The sequence below is a fragment of the Geotrypetes seraphini genome, chromosome 8 (assembly GCF_902459505.1).
Source record: "Geotrypetes seraphini chromosome 8, aGeoSer1.1, whole genome shotgun sequence".
In the NCBI taxonomy this organism is placed as follows: domain Eukaryota; kingdom Metazoa; phylum Chordata; class Amphibia; order Gymnophiona; family Dermophiidae; genus Geotrypetes; species Geotrypetes seraphini.
In genome coordinates this window covers 33,202,307-33,218,886 of record NC_047091.1, presented here as the reverse complement: position 1 = coordinate 33,218,886, position 16,580 = coordinate 33,202,307, and the positions used below count along the sequence as shown (strand labels likewise).

Below are 16,580 nucleotides of genomic sequence, written 5' to 3'. Positions count from 1 at the left end.
GGATGGCATCCGCACGTTCGTGAATGTCATCCCGACGTTGAAAGCTTTTCAAAACCGAGACAAAGTGCTGGGTTTTGAAAAGCCATCCGAATCCCCGGAGGACATGTCCAGGGTAATCCTAATGCTAGAGATTTAGGAAAACACACACCATCTTGTAGCAGTGCTCAGGGAAGATGCAAGGAAGAGGAGAGTGGCTTCAGACACGGTTCCAAGGCTGGTCTATCTTTGGCCATCTTTGACCTCTAAAAAGTTAGCTTGCTGAATTTTGCATAGCTGGCTAACTTTTTAATGGCGCTGAATATCACATAGCCGGCTAACTTTTTAATGGCGCTGAATATCGCATAGCTGGCTAACTTTTTAATGGCGCTGAATATCGCATAGCCGGCTAACTTTTTAATGGCGCTGAATATCGCATAGCTGGATAACTTTTTAATGGCGCTGAATATCGCATAGCTGGCTAACTTTTTAATGGCGCTGAATATCGCATAGCCGGCTAACTTTTTAATGGCGCTGAATATTGCATAGCCGGCTAACTTTTTAATGGCGCTGAATATCGCATAGCCGGATAACTTTTTAATGGCGCTGAATATCGCATAGCTGGCTAACTTTTTAATGGCGCTGAATATCGCATAGCCGGCTAACTTTTTAATGGCGCTGAATATCGCATAGCTGGATAACTTTTTAATGGCGCTGAATATCGCATAGCTGGATAACTTTTTAATGGCGCTGAATATCGCATAGCCGGCTAACTTTTTAATGGCGCTGAATATTGCATAGCCGGCTAACTTTTTAATGGCGCTGAATATCGCATAGCCGGATAACTTTTTAATGCCGCTGAAATAACTTTTTAATGGCGCTGAATATCGCATAGCCGGCTAACTTTTTAATGGCGCTGAATATCGCATAGCCAGCTAACTTTTTAATGGCGCTGAATATCGCATGGCCGGATAACTTTTTAATGGCGCTGAATATCGTATAGCCGGCTAACTTTTTAATGGCGCTGAATATCGCATAGCTGGCTAACTTTTTAATGGCGTTGAATATCGCATAGCCGGCTAACTTTTTTAGGCGCTGAGTGGAAGGACTGAAAGAGGAGGAAAGGAAGCGTGTTTGAATATATTGTCCTATTATAATCCATAATAACATTTCAGGGGCCGATTAGCTAGAACCTGTCACTGTTGTAAGTGAGACCAGTGCCCAGTATTTTGCAATTTAGAAAAACGTTTAAAATGATGTTATTTGAATGTGTTTTTGCTTAACAGGCAGAGAGATATATTTTGTTTTTACATGTGATTATTGACAGATGGCACCGTTTTGCTGTTGTTTTTATCTTTTATAACTTGCTGTTATTATTTTATTGTTATTTTTTTTAGAGATTATATAGGCCATCTTGTTTCATTTTTCTTATGTGTTTACAGTGTATTTTTGCATTTTATTAAGGATGTTCATTTGTGACCTGCATAGAATTATTGGCTATGCGGGATATAAATTTTTAAATAAATAAATAATACACCTGCCTTTCACTCCCCCCCCCCCAATGGCATCTTATGCTTCTGTTTCTCCAGGACTAAACTCATCCTGACGAAGCCATCGTTGGAGGATCTGGGAACCTACTCGGTGGAGGTGCCCAACACAGATGGCGTCTCTGCCAGCCGCACTCTTACAGAAGAAGGTAGAACAGAGGTGTCAAAAGCCTCTACTGAGATCTCGGGTTAAATTGTATCTTGTGTAGGTGAAAATGCATTGCCAATGTTCTCATCACTTTTGCTAGGGTATAGGGCAGTGTCTCTCAAACTGTGTGCCAGGGCACAATGGTTTGCCCCAAAGAGATTCCAGAATCTTACCTTATTTTAAAAAATTCCCTTCATGAATATACACTAGAATAGATGACATGTAAGCCGTGTACACAAGAGCCTGTCAGTGTTATGAGCGTCTGATACAACCACCCAGACAAGCATTGTTCTGTGGCGTGATTTGTCCTTGAAAACTAATGGCAAGTAATTTTATTTTTAATGCAGTAGTTATCCTAACTTGATCAACAAAGCAATCGAGGCTTTGTTACCATTTGCATCTTCTTAATTTTGCGAACTTGGATTTTCAGCTCTGACAGAAATTAAATTGAAAATAAAAGAGAACGACTATGCATTCTAGTCTTAATTACATGTGAACCGAGTCGAGCTTCGTTGGGAGATGACCTGGTATATAAATCAAAGACTAGATTAGATGAGATCTGCACATGCCCGTGACATCACGGTGTTGCATCCCCTCCCGACACGATTTCTTTTCAAAACCCGGACTTTCAAAAAGTGTTGGGTTGTGAAAAGCCATCCGGCCCCCGGACGTTTCCTCAAAAGGAGGGCGTGTCTGGGGGAATTCCGGATGCCTGGTAACCCTACTCTTCACTTCTTTGCCACTACGCAGTTCAAACGCTGTGATCAGCATGCTCTGGTCCTTTGTATAACCCCAGTGTACTCCATTCCATGATGCTTAAGGGTGCACAGTGCCTTGGTCTTTTCCGAGGCACACATTTTCACAAGTTGGGCAACTCTTCAACTTAAAGGTTTTTCCAGTTTTTCTGTGGTGTTTGCACCAAGGAGCCAACCAGGATGTGTTCCTCCCTCACACAGGAAGGTTTAACATTTAGTCTAGAATTCTGGAGCATTTAACTTCCTCGCTTTTTAAAAAAATGTTTTTATATCACTGACAAGCTATTGAAGCATTCAGGTACTGAAGGTAATTTTCTGTTCCCGAAGGGTTAAGAACATAAGAACATAAGCAGTGCCTCCGCCGGGTCAGACCATAGGTCCATCCTGCCCAGCAGTCCGCTCCCGCGGCGGCCCGAACAGGTCACGGCCTGTCTGAGTCACCAGAAGGGGCCCCCTTGCCACCTTGGTTTCCCATTGAGTCCTATCTTCCCATCGAAGTCCTAACCCTCCGGTCTTGCACATCCACGACCTGGTTGGATTTCTATACTTATTTCCTGGTTAGCTTTCTATACCTGTGTTACATCCCAGAACCTCTCTCAGTATCCCACGATCCCCCTATCCCTCAGGAATCCGTCCAATCCCTGTTTGAACCCTTGTACCATACTCTGCCTTATCACTTCCTCCGGTAGCGCATTCCAAGTGTCCACGACCCTTTGGGTGAAAAAAAACTTCCTTGCATCTTAAGTTTGTACCTGAGGCAGTGGAATATTAAATGACTTACTGAAGGTGTCCTAAGCCAGGAAGCTGTTCAACAAACTATGTACAGATACAGAAATTCCCTGCTTTGAAGAGCTTACACTTTATGTGAGTGTGAGACACAGAGAGATAACCTAGTCTGCCCCGGGTAGCCGAGTGGCAGAATTTGAACTCAGGTGTTTTGGCTCAGGGCACATTACACTCCCTCTTCTACCCCAACCTGACACCTTTCAGTTACATATTTTCCCAGAATGTAACCTGTATGATTGTCTTTCTTTTTTTTTTCAGAGCTCAAGGACCTGCTGAAGCGCAGCCATGAAATACGAAACCCACGTAAGAAGAACCTATCATTCATTTTTGGCATGGCACAGGTTGGAGACTGACCAGCTGCTAGGGCTGACATCTGCACATGTGCAGAGACCCTCCAGACGTGGCTCTGAGCTCGGGGCCTTCCAAAACCCAACTTTTGGAAATCCCTCCAGGCATGTGTCTGGATTCTCCCGGACATCAGGTTACCCTGCCTAAGAAGTTCAGGTTTCTGATGGGATTCGTCAGTGAAGGAAAAGCCATTTGTTCCGAGTTGATATAAATAAAGTTAAACAAGAAAAAAAAAAACCCCAGAATGAGGGCTAGAGTTACCACAGAAGGGCTGTGGTTTTTGCACCTGGCCCTGCACCCCTCCACAAGCCATATCTGATAGGAATTAAGGATGCTTAGGTGTTTGGGGTTTTTTTTTTTTGGGGGGGAGGGTTGGGGGGGCAGAATAAGCAGGGCAATTGCCTGGGACCCTAGCGCTATAAATGCATGATTTCTTTAATGATGCTGAATGATATTAGCCATAGGAGCCAGCTCTGTGGGTACAGCAGGTGTGGTACCCCCAGTACTAAACAAGCTTCTTCATTTCTGTCCAAGAAGGTGTAATTTTATTGTGTTTATCCCCCAATTTATAGAAATGCTGGTGCTTTTATGTCACTGAGGTGGAGTTTCAGAAGGCCCTGGCTCTAACTAAGCTCGTTCCACAGTCTCTGCCTAGCCCCGGTATCGCTGACATCGCCTCCGATCCTCACTCACACACAGCTTTGGGAAAAGGCTGGGCCAATAGCCGTGATGCCTCCCTCAGGTTTCCTTCACAGACCTTCCATCCCAGCCTGCATCCACCCCCATCCCTCTGGCTCAAGGCCTTTGGAGGAGATTAAACCCTTAAGGCAGGGGTGTCAAAGTACCTCGTTGAGGGCCGCAATCCAGTCGGGTTTTCAGGATTTCCCCAATGAATATGCATGAGATCTATTAGCATACAAAGAAAGCAGTGCATGCAAATAGATTTCATGCACATTCATTGGGGAAATCCCGAAAACCCGACTGGATTGCGGCCCTCGAGGAGGGACTTTGACACCCCTGCCTTAAGGGCTGTTCCCTTTTCCTAGCATGCTGGAACGTGTCTATTGAATTTGTAAAAAGTGCAGATTATACTGTGTACACAACACTTATTAGCTTCTTCGTTTGCATTTACACAGTCACCTAAACCACAGGGATAAGCAAACACACGAAAGTGTTTGATAGAAACCACACAAAACAGCAGAGAGTATAACAGAGGAAGCCTTTCAACGTCACACTGAAGCACAACCGAGCAGGGTAACGCACAGGGGCTTTTGCACGATGTTCATGTAAGAGTGGCACACAGTCAGTAGCACTGGTGAATAGGCTTGTGGGATCTCTTGGAGAGAGGAAGAGATAATGGTTACTGTAGATGGGCAGCATTTGGCCTTTATCTGCCGTCATGTTTCTATAACCATAAAGCGCTATGACCTCACAATGCAGGTGTAAAGAGCCTTAGCCTATAGGGAAAGGAGATGCAAATGTTAAGAGCCTTAGCCAATAGAGAGAGAAGGAGATAGTGGATGCTGCAGAAAGGCCATTTGCCCTTTATCTGCCATCATGTTTCTATAACCATAAAGCTCTATGACATCACAATGCAGGTGTAAAGAGCCTTAGCCTATAGGAAGAAGAGATGCAAATGTTAAGAGTCTTAGCCAATAGGGAGAGGAGGAGATAGTGGATGCTGCAGATGGGCCATTTGCCCTTTATCTGCCATCATGTTTCTATAACCATAAAGCTCTATGACATCACAATGCAGGTGTAAAGAGCCTTAGCCTATAGGAAGAGGAGATGCAAATGTTAAGAGTCTTAGCCAATAGGGAGAGGAGGAGATAGTGGATGCTACAGATGGGCCATTTGCCCTTTATCTGCCATCATGTTTCTATAACCATAAAGCTCTATGACATCACAATGCAGGTGTAAAGAGCCTTAGCCTATAGGAAGAAGAGATGCAAATGTTAAGAGTCTTAGCCAATAGGGAGAGGAGGAGATAGTGGATGCTGCAGATGGGCCATTTGCCCTTTATCTGCCATCATGTTTCTATAACCATAAAGCTCTATGACATCACAATGCAGGTGTAAAGAGCCTTAGCCTATAGGAAGAGGAGATGCAAATGTTAAGAGTCTTAGCCAATAGGGAGAGGAGGAGATAGTGGATGCTGCGGATGGGCTATTTGGCTTTTATCTGCCATCATGTTTCTATGTTTCTATGAATACCTCTCTGCTTGTCTCTCCCCCTGACTCTCACACCCCTACAGTCATCCAGCTGATATCCGGGTGGAACATTGACGTTCTGGAAAAGGGGGATGTGCGCCTATGGCTACAGGTGGAAAAGCTGTCACCCGCTGCAGAGCTGCTGTTAACGCTTAATGAGCAGGAGCTTTCGGACACTCCGGTTTGTGCCGTTTGTATTACAACTTGCTTATTTCCGATAATGTCTTTTCTGTGTGGCGAGATGGCGCTGTCCTCTCCACACTTAGCACGCTGCGGGCTAAACTGCTCATTCCCGTCACTGCTGCTTACCTGCGGGGGCAGTTTCTTACCCCCAGCTGGAGGCTCAGTAGCAGCTGTTGCTTACTCATAGGCATAGGGTTACTATTTGGCTCCAGAAAAAGGAGGACGGATGGAGACATCCGGGTTTTACTTCCATTGCTTTCAGTGGAAGTAAAACCTGGATGTCTCAATCCGTCCTCCTTTTTCAGGAGCCATATGGTAACCCTATGAGTCATAGGAAACCCAAGGAGGAAATGCTGTGTATTCAGTCGAAATATGGTCCTCGATCTGAACTTCTTGTCATCCTTCAACCCATCTCCTCTTCACCAATAGTAACACCCCCTCTGTGTACCCCAGTACTCTTCAGTTTGCCCCTTCTGTCTCACCCTCAGACCATTTCCTCTGCATCCACAGCAACAGCCATCAACCTGCCCTCTCTCACTCCATGTCCTCAGCCCCTAGACACTGCCTGGCTACAGATGACTTTTCATAAGCTACAGGTGACTGAAGTTGATCAGAAGCTGTAGAAAGAAATTAAATCAGCTGGTTGAGAGCTTTCCCAGGGCTAGTGTCACCCATGCTGGAGTCCAGGGCAGAATTTCAAAAGGAAATCTCAAAGCCCACCAGCAGGCTGTGACTCCTTCAGCTTGGCATAGGCATGGTGACATGGGGGCCTAGAACAATTGACTTGGTTGCATCCCGTCTAATACCAGCCATGATCTGGCTAAAGGCTGGCAAAGGCTTCTTAATACCTAGGAAATTCCTTACCTTGCTTTCTCTGCTTCAGTTGCAAGGAAAATTCAGGGCCTAGTATATAAAACCCTTGAACCAGAACAGGTGCTAGCTGGATTTTCAGAACTAGTGAAAATGTGAGCAGAGCTCCACAACACTATCCAGTTAGTGCCAGGACAGCCTGGCGATGGAATCTGAGTGAAGCCAGGATTTACCAGGTTAGTGACATTTTCAGTCCGCTAATCAGATAAGTGTCCAATTAAAATTAATGCAGATATTCACATAGTTATCTTGGTACCATGCTGAGCACTGGCCAGCACCTGGATAACTTCTAGAAACCAGGCAACACCCAGATATGTTATGCCAGCACTTGGCGTAGACCCAGTATTGAACATCTAGGATAAATTCTACCTGCAGCGGTCAGCACCTAAATAAAAAAAATCACTGACCACAGCGGCCTGGATATCTGACCCTAGATTTTTATGGAATCCATCTTTGGCCAAAGGTCACCGTCAAACCGTGCTGGACTCTGAATTTAAAAAATGAGCAGTGGATTTCTTTTATTTTCTCCAACAGACACGGAAAATCAACTTTGACCGGGCGAACGGCCTTATAGAAATCATAATCCAAGATTTCTCAGAAAAGGACAGGGGAACGTACACGGCGGATCTGAAGGATGGAAAAGCCAAGAATCAGTTCACTCTCAACCTCGACGGGGACAGTAAGCCTATTTCGTACAGAGTTACCCTGTTAGAAATCTCTTTATCTAGTTAAGAGGTCGATATTCAAAACGATCGAACGGTCCGGAAACAGCTCCTGGCCAATTATATCCCTTGCGTGGGGTTATCCGCTGATAAATTGAACGGCAATTAACCAGTTAATGCCACTGCACATCACCATAGACTGCTAAACTCAGAGCCAACTATTTTGTGGACAGTCCGGGAGCGAAGCTGCTCGCCTAACTGCCCTGAGGGGAGGATTCATCAAGAGACAATAAGCTCGTTATCACGAGCAACATATCATGGGCGTCTTTAGTGGTTAGCACATGCTATCATGGTTGTGTGTGCTAACGCGCTTATCACTCGTTTGATGACTTCCCCCCAAGGACCTATTTTACAAAGCCGTGGTAGCGATTCTCCTCCAGCAAATGCACCGAAGCCCATAGGAACTGAGTGGGCTTCAGTGCATTTGCTGCGGGGAAATCGCTACCACGGCTTTGTAAACGGGTCCCTTAGTTTAGGGGCAAAATCTGATCTCATAAAAGCCAATCCTATCTTTTTGCCTTGTTGCTTCACTTGTTTAGATGAACACTGCGCTTAAGCGCCTAAAAGATAGCCAGCCACATAAACTCAGAAGTTCAGTGCTGGTGGCTGGACGTGGCCCAGGGCAGAATATCCAGGAATAAAGCCAGTGGCAATTTTAAAAAATGCTGATCACAGCCAGTTGAATATATATCGATCCCTTAGTTTTTAAAATCAAGTTTCTGTAAATCAAACTGGATCCAAGGGCCTGTTTTACAAAGCCACGTGGCAACAGCCCCAAAGTCCTTTAAATCTTTATGGGCTTCGGGGCTTAAGGGCTTTGTAAAACAGGCCCTTAAGGGTTTGTTTGTGGTTTTTGTTTTGCTTTTTTGCGCAAGGGTAGATTGTATGGCATTGAAATTATTATTATGTTATTGCTTTTAATTGTGAATTATTTTATGTAATGTACGCCACTGTGACATTATTTGCTGTTGCTTTAATTAGTCTTCAACGCAATTATATCATTACAGAGTAATCTATATCCACATAGTTTGATTTTTTGGTCATCAGATGTGCTTTCTCATTTCCTTATCATTCTGAATCCAATGCCTCTACTATGTAACCGACCCTAAATTGTAACTTCCTGGAAATGTCCAGCTGTCTTCTACTGTAATCCGCTTAGAATTGCAAAGTACAGGCGGAATAGAAGTCACTAATGTAATGAAAGATATGCACTGCTTGGACAAGGATTATAGATCGATTAGCTCTCAAAATCATTACAATTTTGACGATCTAATCAATTTAAGTGTAACACTTGTCCCCCAACCGACATAAAAGGAAAAAGTACACAGATAAGTATTACAATCATACATTTTAATAAAGTTTCGTAATAAGAAAAAAAATAAAAATAAATATATATGAGATTTGTGGTCATCAGATGTGCGAAGTTGATATAGATTACTCTGTAAGGATATAATTATTTGAAGGGTGGCATATCAAGTATTTTTAAACTAATAGTTAGGGGTACAATGTTTTCAGTTTGGAAGCTGAACTTGAACCATGTCATGCGAGGTAGACTCCACCCCTATGTTGCGGATTTTTTCTCCTCCATTGCTTACCCAATGACTGAGCAATGATAGTTTTTCCTCATAATGATGTCATCATGTTCTTCCTGTTCATGACATCACAGTCACAATGGTATCAGTCTGTTTAGCATGGTCTGGGGATGCAGCGAGCGCAAGACACCTATTGTCTTAATATGATCATGATATAATACCACAGACGGACAGGACAGGGCGGCCCCCAGTTTTTCATTTTGTTTCATGTCCCACGCCGTTTGTAGCATTGTTCGCTTTGGTTACTCTTCATTTTCGGGGCAATGTTATTAAAGAGTGCGCACTATTATCGGCAAATGAAAAACATCAAGGACTAACACCACCACCCCCCTCCCCCCAATTTTACAAAATCCGATAGTGCGGGCCACTGTGATAACTTCCCTGAAGCTAATAGGGATTTAAAGGTCATTGGGGCTTTGTAAAAGGGAAAAGACTAATTATTTCCCAAATATACCCCCTCTTTTACGAAGGTGCGCTAAGCTTTTTAGCGCATGCTAAACGCTAACGCGCGCATGTTATCCTATGGATGCGTTAGCGGTTAGTGCACGCGTTGATTTGGCACGCGCTAAATCCATGTTAAAATGCTTAGCGCGCCTTTGTAAAAGAGGGCCATAGCCATCGTACATTTAGCATGTTATATCTCCTCAAAACCTAAGAGAAAGCCTGAACAAACAAATGCCATTTGAACTGATGGACAGTGTTACAATAATGCATTCCATAATTTGGGGGCCCGTTTACTGGGAAACCACCACGGGAACTTGCTTACATGTTGAATTGTCCGTAAATCTGGTACCACCACCAGTGTTCCCTCTAAGCGGGCGGGTGTTGTGAGCAAACTTTTTTCACCGTGAGCCAAAAATATCGGGCGCCAGCAAGTTATGAGCCAACTCGCCCGATTCTCCTCTCGCCGCCCTGCCATCTGCCGTACGCCTCTTCCGATTGTGCGCTGTGACGAGAAACGTGTGCGCTGCGATGTAATATTTTGTGCGCCAGCGCAGCTTAGCGGGAACACTGGTTCAAATGGTTTTATTTATTTCCCCAAATTTATTTTTGTTATACGCATTGAAAATATTTGATATTGCGTTTAAATCAAAATCTCAATAAACTTGAAACGAGTGCCCGTGAGATTGTGGGAGGGTTAAATACTCAAAACTTAGAAGTTTTTGCTACGCCAGCTTTCTGGTATCTTTACATACAGTGGCGTACCTAGCATATGTAACATCCGGGGCCCATCATTTTTTGGCACCCCCCCCCCATCTGTAAGAAAAACATGATTTTTAGTAACAAACCACACGTCACACATGAGTACCTAGGAAAAGGCAGCATCTTACATATTGCAGTGAGCAGTACATCAATACACCCATTGTAAAACTAAACAAGCCAGACCAGCACAGATCAATCCTACACCGTCAATCCTAACAGAAAACACACAGAACACAGAAAACACCTTCGCCTAGTAAGGAATATGTAATCACAAACTAACCCCTCCCTCTTTTACAAAACTGTAGTGTGGATTTTAGCTACGGAGGTAACAGCTCTGATGCTCATAAAATTCTGAGCATCAGAGCTGCTACCACCAAGGCTGGTGCTAAAAACGCTTCACAGTTTTGTAAAAGGGGGGATAAAATAAAAATACATAGACAAAGGTTAAATTGAACCAGCAAGAAGCTGGACTCTGCATACAATGCTTCACAGAAACAGTGACACATGTCTCCTAAAGCAATAAATAAATAGAAATTTTTTTCTACCTTTGTCTTCTGTGGTTTCTCCTTTCCTCATCTTCTTGTAACTCTCTTCCTTCCATCCACTGTCTGCCGTCTCTCTTCCCCTATATGGCATCTTCTCTCCTTCTATGCCCCTTCCAGAAACTGTATGCCTCCCCCTTCCATCTCTCCTTTCACCCCATTGGTCTGGCATCTCTCTCCTCGCCTTCCCTCTCCCACACCTCTCCTCATAGTCTGGTATCTCCCCTTCCCTGATTCTCTGGCATCTCTCTCCTTTCCTTTTCTTCCATCTTTCGCTCCCCCTCCATGCTCTCACATCTCCCCCTTCCTTTTCCCTTAGACTGGCATACCTTCCTCCTACGCTCCAAGCCCTGGCATCTCCTTTAATTCCCTCCCTCATCTTCCTTCTCCCTCCAGCTGGGTACCGCAACACTCTTCCCTGCAGCTCTGCACTTCCCCACAATTGCCATGCTTCGGTTCCTCTTCTTCCTTCCTTCCTCCCCCCCCCCCCCCCGCGGGACCCTGCGGCACCATCAACTCTTACTCCCTCTAATGTCGGCCCTGCAGCTCCAGACTTCCTCGCACCTTCTCCCCTCCCCCTTTGGATCGCTATTATTTTAAATGTTATAGCCGCGGAGCTGTATCCATCAGTGGAGATGTCTAACCTCGGCCTGCCCCGGAACTCTTACTGCAACAGTGACTTCCTGTTCCTGCCTAGACGGGCGGCTGCTGCAGTAAGAGTTCCGGGGCAGGCCGAGGTTAGACATCTCCACTGATGGATACAGCTCCGCGGCTATAACATTTAAAATAATAGCGATCCAAAGGGGGAGGGGAGAAGGTGCGAGGAAGTCTGGAGCTGCAGGGCCGACATTAGAGGGAATAAGAGTTGATGGTGCCGCAGGGTCCCGCGGGGGGGGGGGGGGAGGAAGGAAGGAAGAAGAGGAACCGAAGCATGGCAATTGTGGGGAAGTGCAGAGCTGCAGGAGCTGTTATAGCCGCGGAGCTGTATCCATCAGTGGAGATGTCTAACCTCGGCCTGCCCCGGAACTCTTACTGCAGCAGCCGCCCGTCTAGGCAGGAACAGGAAGTCACTGTTGCAGTAAGAGTTCCGGGGCAGGCCGAGGTTAGACATCTCCACTGATGGATACAGCTCCGCGGCTATAACATTTAAAATAATAGCGATCCAAAGGGGGAGGGGAGAAGGTGCGAGGAAGTCTGGAGCTGCAGGGCCGACATTAGAGGGAGTAAGAGTTGATGGTGCCGCAGGGTCCCGCGGGGGGGGGGGGGGGGGGGGAGGAAGGAAGGAAGAAGAGGAACCGAAGCATGGCAATTGTGGGGAAGTGCAATCCCCCCAATGCGTCCCCTTACCTTACCTCCCCTTACCTTTGCGACGCGTGTGTGCGCTGTGAAGAGAAACTTGTGCGCTGCGATGTAATATTTTGTGCGCGAGCGCAGGCCAGCGCAGCTTAGCGGGAACACTGATTCCACCACCTTTTTCTTCTCATTTCCATGTTGAACTTTGGGCCCGAGGATTTAGTTCAGCTGAAGCCTGAAGTTAGACGTCAATGGCCCGATATTCGGTAATACTGCATGCATCTTTAGTGAACGCCCCTGACCCACTCATGCTCCTCCCATGGCCACACCTCCTCTTGAGTTGCACGCGGATCTTTATACATAGCACTTAGCAAGATGTGAATGCAAATCCAAAATGATGCTAATAATTGAATCGTTCGTGCCCCATTAATTGGCTCATTGGCCAATTTAATTGGAATCGCATCTCAGGACAGCACACAGTTATGCACCCAGCGTGACATTTACTGAAACCTGGCTGAAAATGTATTTTTTTTTTCCTGCACCGATACGAGATACATCATCTCTACTGAGTGCTTATGGGGGAGTACAAATGGAATGGAAATGCATTTGCATGGGAAAACATTGATGCAGCTGTTAAGACTATGGTTTACTTGAAAGAGTTGCTGTATGTATTTGCAGAGTTTAATGACGTCCTGGCAGAGATGGAGCGCAAGCGTAAAGACTGGTTGAGAAGACAAGGTAAGGCCTTCAAAGCCATTGGCTATTCCAGAACCTCACTCTTGCTTAACCTTGAAGAAGCATTATATTGACAGTGTGCAAAGAACTCAGAGAAACAAAAAATATCTTTGCTGCTGCTACTAATCATTTCTAGAGCGCTACCAGATGTACGCAGCGCTGTGCAGAGTCATACAGGAGACGAGACAGTCCCTGCTCGAATGAGCTCACAATCTAATCAATCAAGACAGACAAACAGGAATGCCAGGGTAGGGGTTACAGTTAGAGGGGATGGTCAAGCACCTGGCTGGGTTGGTGAGCAGAGGGCACTGGGGAGTAGGTAGGGTTACCAGACATCCTGGAAAACCCGGACATGTACTCTTTTTAGAGGACTATCTGGGCTCCCATATAGATTTTCCAAAACCTAGCATTTGTCCAGGTTTTGGAAAGCCCCGACGAGCTCTGGTCGCATCTGGAGGGCCTCTGAGCATGCGCAGATGACATCACACACATCTGCACATGCTCCAGGCTCTCCAGACCTGGCTGGAGCTTGTCCGGAAGAAGAGAGGAGGTTTTGTGGGGGTGGAGCTTGGAGCAGAACAGGGCGGGGCTGGAGGCGGAACAGGATGGAGTCGTGTGTCTGGGATTTCCCGGAGAAAAATATGGTAACCCTAGGAGTAGGGGGAATGGAGAGTACTCGAGTCCTGTAATTCCTTTTTTAGTTCATTTCTGGGCAATATTTGTGTTTCCTGCTTTTGAAAGTTCTTCCTGCTCCGTCATGTCTCATGTTATGAATCTGAGTGTATATACAGGTAGAGTTGTGCCAAAATTTCTTGCATCCTCATGTGGGAAATATACATACTTGGGTGTAAACAGTGGCATAGGAAGGGGGTCAAGGGGTGCCAGCACCTCGCTTCCTCTCCGCCCCCCTGTGTGCCTCTTTAAATGTTCGCTGGCACAAGCAGTATCTTCCACTTGCCTTGGTATCCCTTCTGACGTCGCTTCCTCATTGCGGGACCAGGAACCAAAGGGAACTGAGGCCAGTGCGAGCAGCTGCTGGAAGGTGCTGCTCGTGTCGGTGAACATTTCAAGAGGTATGTGTGTGTGTGTGTGAGCACTCAAGCAGTGGGGAAGAGTGGGGCGGGGGGGGTGGGAGGCGCACAGTGTGGCAATGCCAGGCACCATCTCACTGGGCGCCAACATCCCTTGCTATGCCACTGGGCGTAAAATGGATATTATTAAACTGAACAGTTGTCTGATCTGTTTGAACCATTTATTGTATCAAAGGGAAAAGAAGAGAAGGGAAAGAAAGACAGGAAAGAAGGGAAAATCAGGAAAAGAAGTACAGAAGAAAGAGGAGATGATACAAAGAAAGCGAGAGGAAAAAGGACAGGAAAGAGGAAAGAGGATACAAAGACAAAGGGAGGAAAAAGAAGAGATGGACAGAGGAACGAGGATACAAAGAGGAAAGAAACAAACAGAAGGACAGAGGAAAGAGGAACAAAGACAAAGGGAGCAAAAAGAAGAGAAGGAAAGAGGATACAAAGACAAAAAGAGGAAAAAGAAGAGAAGGGGATATAAAGAAAGACAGGAAAAGAGAAGTACAGAAGGAAGAGGAAAAGGGGTACAAAGAGAAAGAGAGAGAGTCCAGAGAAGAGTTCCAGAGATAGAGAATACAGATTGCTGTTAAAAGGGAATTAAATCAATGATTGGTTAATGGTCTTGTCTGGGTGCTAAATGCACCATGTGTCCTTTCAGAGGCCGAGCATTTACTGAAAAATAAGATAAGCACATAGGCTGGCCAGTTTTGGAGGAAAGGGTTCGTGCCAGTGGGCCAATAACAGATGTGGTGTTTCTTTCTGTCATTGCAGGCCCTCATTTTGTGGAGTATCTGCAGTGGAGCGTGACGGAGGAATGCCACGTGTTGTTGAAATGCAAGGTGACGTGCCGCTCTTTGAAAGCTCTGCGTTAATCGATAGGTGCTGGGACGATGATAAAGGCAGCATTATGTTCTTTTCATCTGAGTGGTTCATTCCAGCGCTGCTGTGTTGAAATAGTTAAAGCAGCCGGTACTCTTGACATTGGTGCCAGATCATTTTTCCAGAACATGGTCATGGCTGAGGGCGCACCGCCAGGCGCTGTTTGTGATTTACAAAAACCTCCAAATTCTACGTCCACACGTGCATAATTGTACAGTTAGCGTGCAAAGCTGTGCGCACCGTTGTGCATATAACTTAGTAGCTTAATTAGATGCTAATTGACATTAATGACTAATTACTGGCTAGAAGTGGCCTTAGTTGGCACTAATCAAGCGGGTACACACATAACCACCATTAATTGATATTCTATAAATTGCGCATTGAAAATCCATATTGCACAACTGGATAGGGGTGTGGCCCTGGGTGGGTAGGGGCAGGTCATGGGCGTGGCTTTCTAAAGTTAGATGCATGCATTTACATCCGCCCAGTGACATAGCCAGAGTCAGTATTTTGGTTGGGCCCACAGTTAACTAGGATGGGCACTTCAGGTTTTTACGCCCATCCAACATCTCTCCCCTCTCTCCTCTGCCACTATTCACAGAAGTGGCAGGGCACGAATATACATTCTTTAGCACTCTCCAGACCAGTAGAGGTTAACTTTACGAATGGGTATATATCTAATCATGACCAGCAGGTGGAGACTGAAAACAAAACTTTGGGACAGTATATACTATCCTCCCTTCTCTATTTCCCTCAGTCTTCTTTCAGTCTCCAGCAGGTGTTGAGTGATCTGTACCCATCTCTCTTGGTAGGGCTGTTGGAATTTGTTTAGGGGTTTATTGTCCCTGTTTTTGGCCGGACGGAGCTTGGTCGGGCCCTGTTTGGGGGTCCGTCCGACCTCGGGGGTGTCAAACCCGGCGGGTCACGAGCGGGGTCCCTCCCCCCACTTCCTCCACCTCCCCACATTTTTTTAGAGGAGCCTCAGCAGTAAGCCTTGCCCCCTAAGTCAAGCAAGGCATATTGCTTCGAGAGCCTGTGGAGTCTGTTCTGTAAAAAAAAAAAAAAAAAAAAAAAATCCTGAGGTAGTGCTGGTCTGAAGGGTTGTTTCCCTTTAAGAAAACTGTATTTTACTGTATTTTTTCATGTAACCAGCACTTTTTTATAGCTAGGTCGCGTCTGGAGCAATTGTGCCCTTCTCCGGGGGAGTAGGCCACAATTTTAGTCCAGCCGCGAGGCACTCGCGGCCGGCCTGAACTCGGCGGTTTGGGTCGGTGAGGTGGTGGAGCTCCGTCGGCAGCGGCTGCAGGCGCCCAGAGCTCCCCGCCGATGGTGCCTCGCGAGTCGGCTTGGAGCAGTGGGGAAGCCCGGTCTTCCACAACCGCCCACGGAGGGATTCCCCGAAGGATTCCCTCTCAGCTGATTTTTTGACAGCTGATGCCGACTTGCCTGTCTTAGCGGCTGGGACTGTTCAGTCTTCTCAGCCGCTACAGGCCATGGAGGGAGCATTTTTGGCGGGAACTTCGCCATTTTCTTTGTCTGGCCCCTCCATTTTGTCTGCAACCTCAGGTGACCTTCCCCCTGTATGGCGAACACAGGGGCAGGTTTCAGCATGGACCCCTGCTGGGGCAGGGAGTCCCTGGGGACCCCCAGGGGTTTTTTGCCCCCAATTTATTTTCTTTCTTTGTGCGGACTTTTGGGGGTCCCACGTGCGC

General features: G+C 46.1%; 1 protein-coding gene across 1 annotated transcript in view; it reads left to right on the top strand.

Annotated features, from left to right (window-relative positions):
• The window catches only part of MYOM3 (myomesin 3), a 136,135-nt gene that overhangs the window by 96,026 nt on the left and 23,529 nt on the right, over window positions 1-16,580 (top strand). The window contains exons 23-28 of the mRNA XM_033954507.1: window positions 1,566-1,672; window positions 3,471-3,515; window positions 5,815-5,951; window positions 7,358-7,502; window positions 12,854-12,913; window positions 14,761-14,828. Coding sequence (XP_033810398.1) covers window positions 1,566-1,672; window positions 3,471-3,515; window positions 5,815-5,951; window positions 7,358-7,502; window positions 12,854-12,913; window positions 14,761-14,828 — 562 coding nt within the window. The remainder of the gene's footprint in view (window positions 1-1,565; window positions 1,673-3,470; window positions 3,516-5,814; window positions 5,952-7,357; window positions 7,503-12,853; window positions 12,914-14,760; window positions 14,829-16,580) is intronic.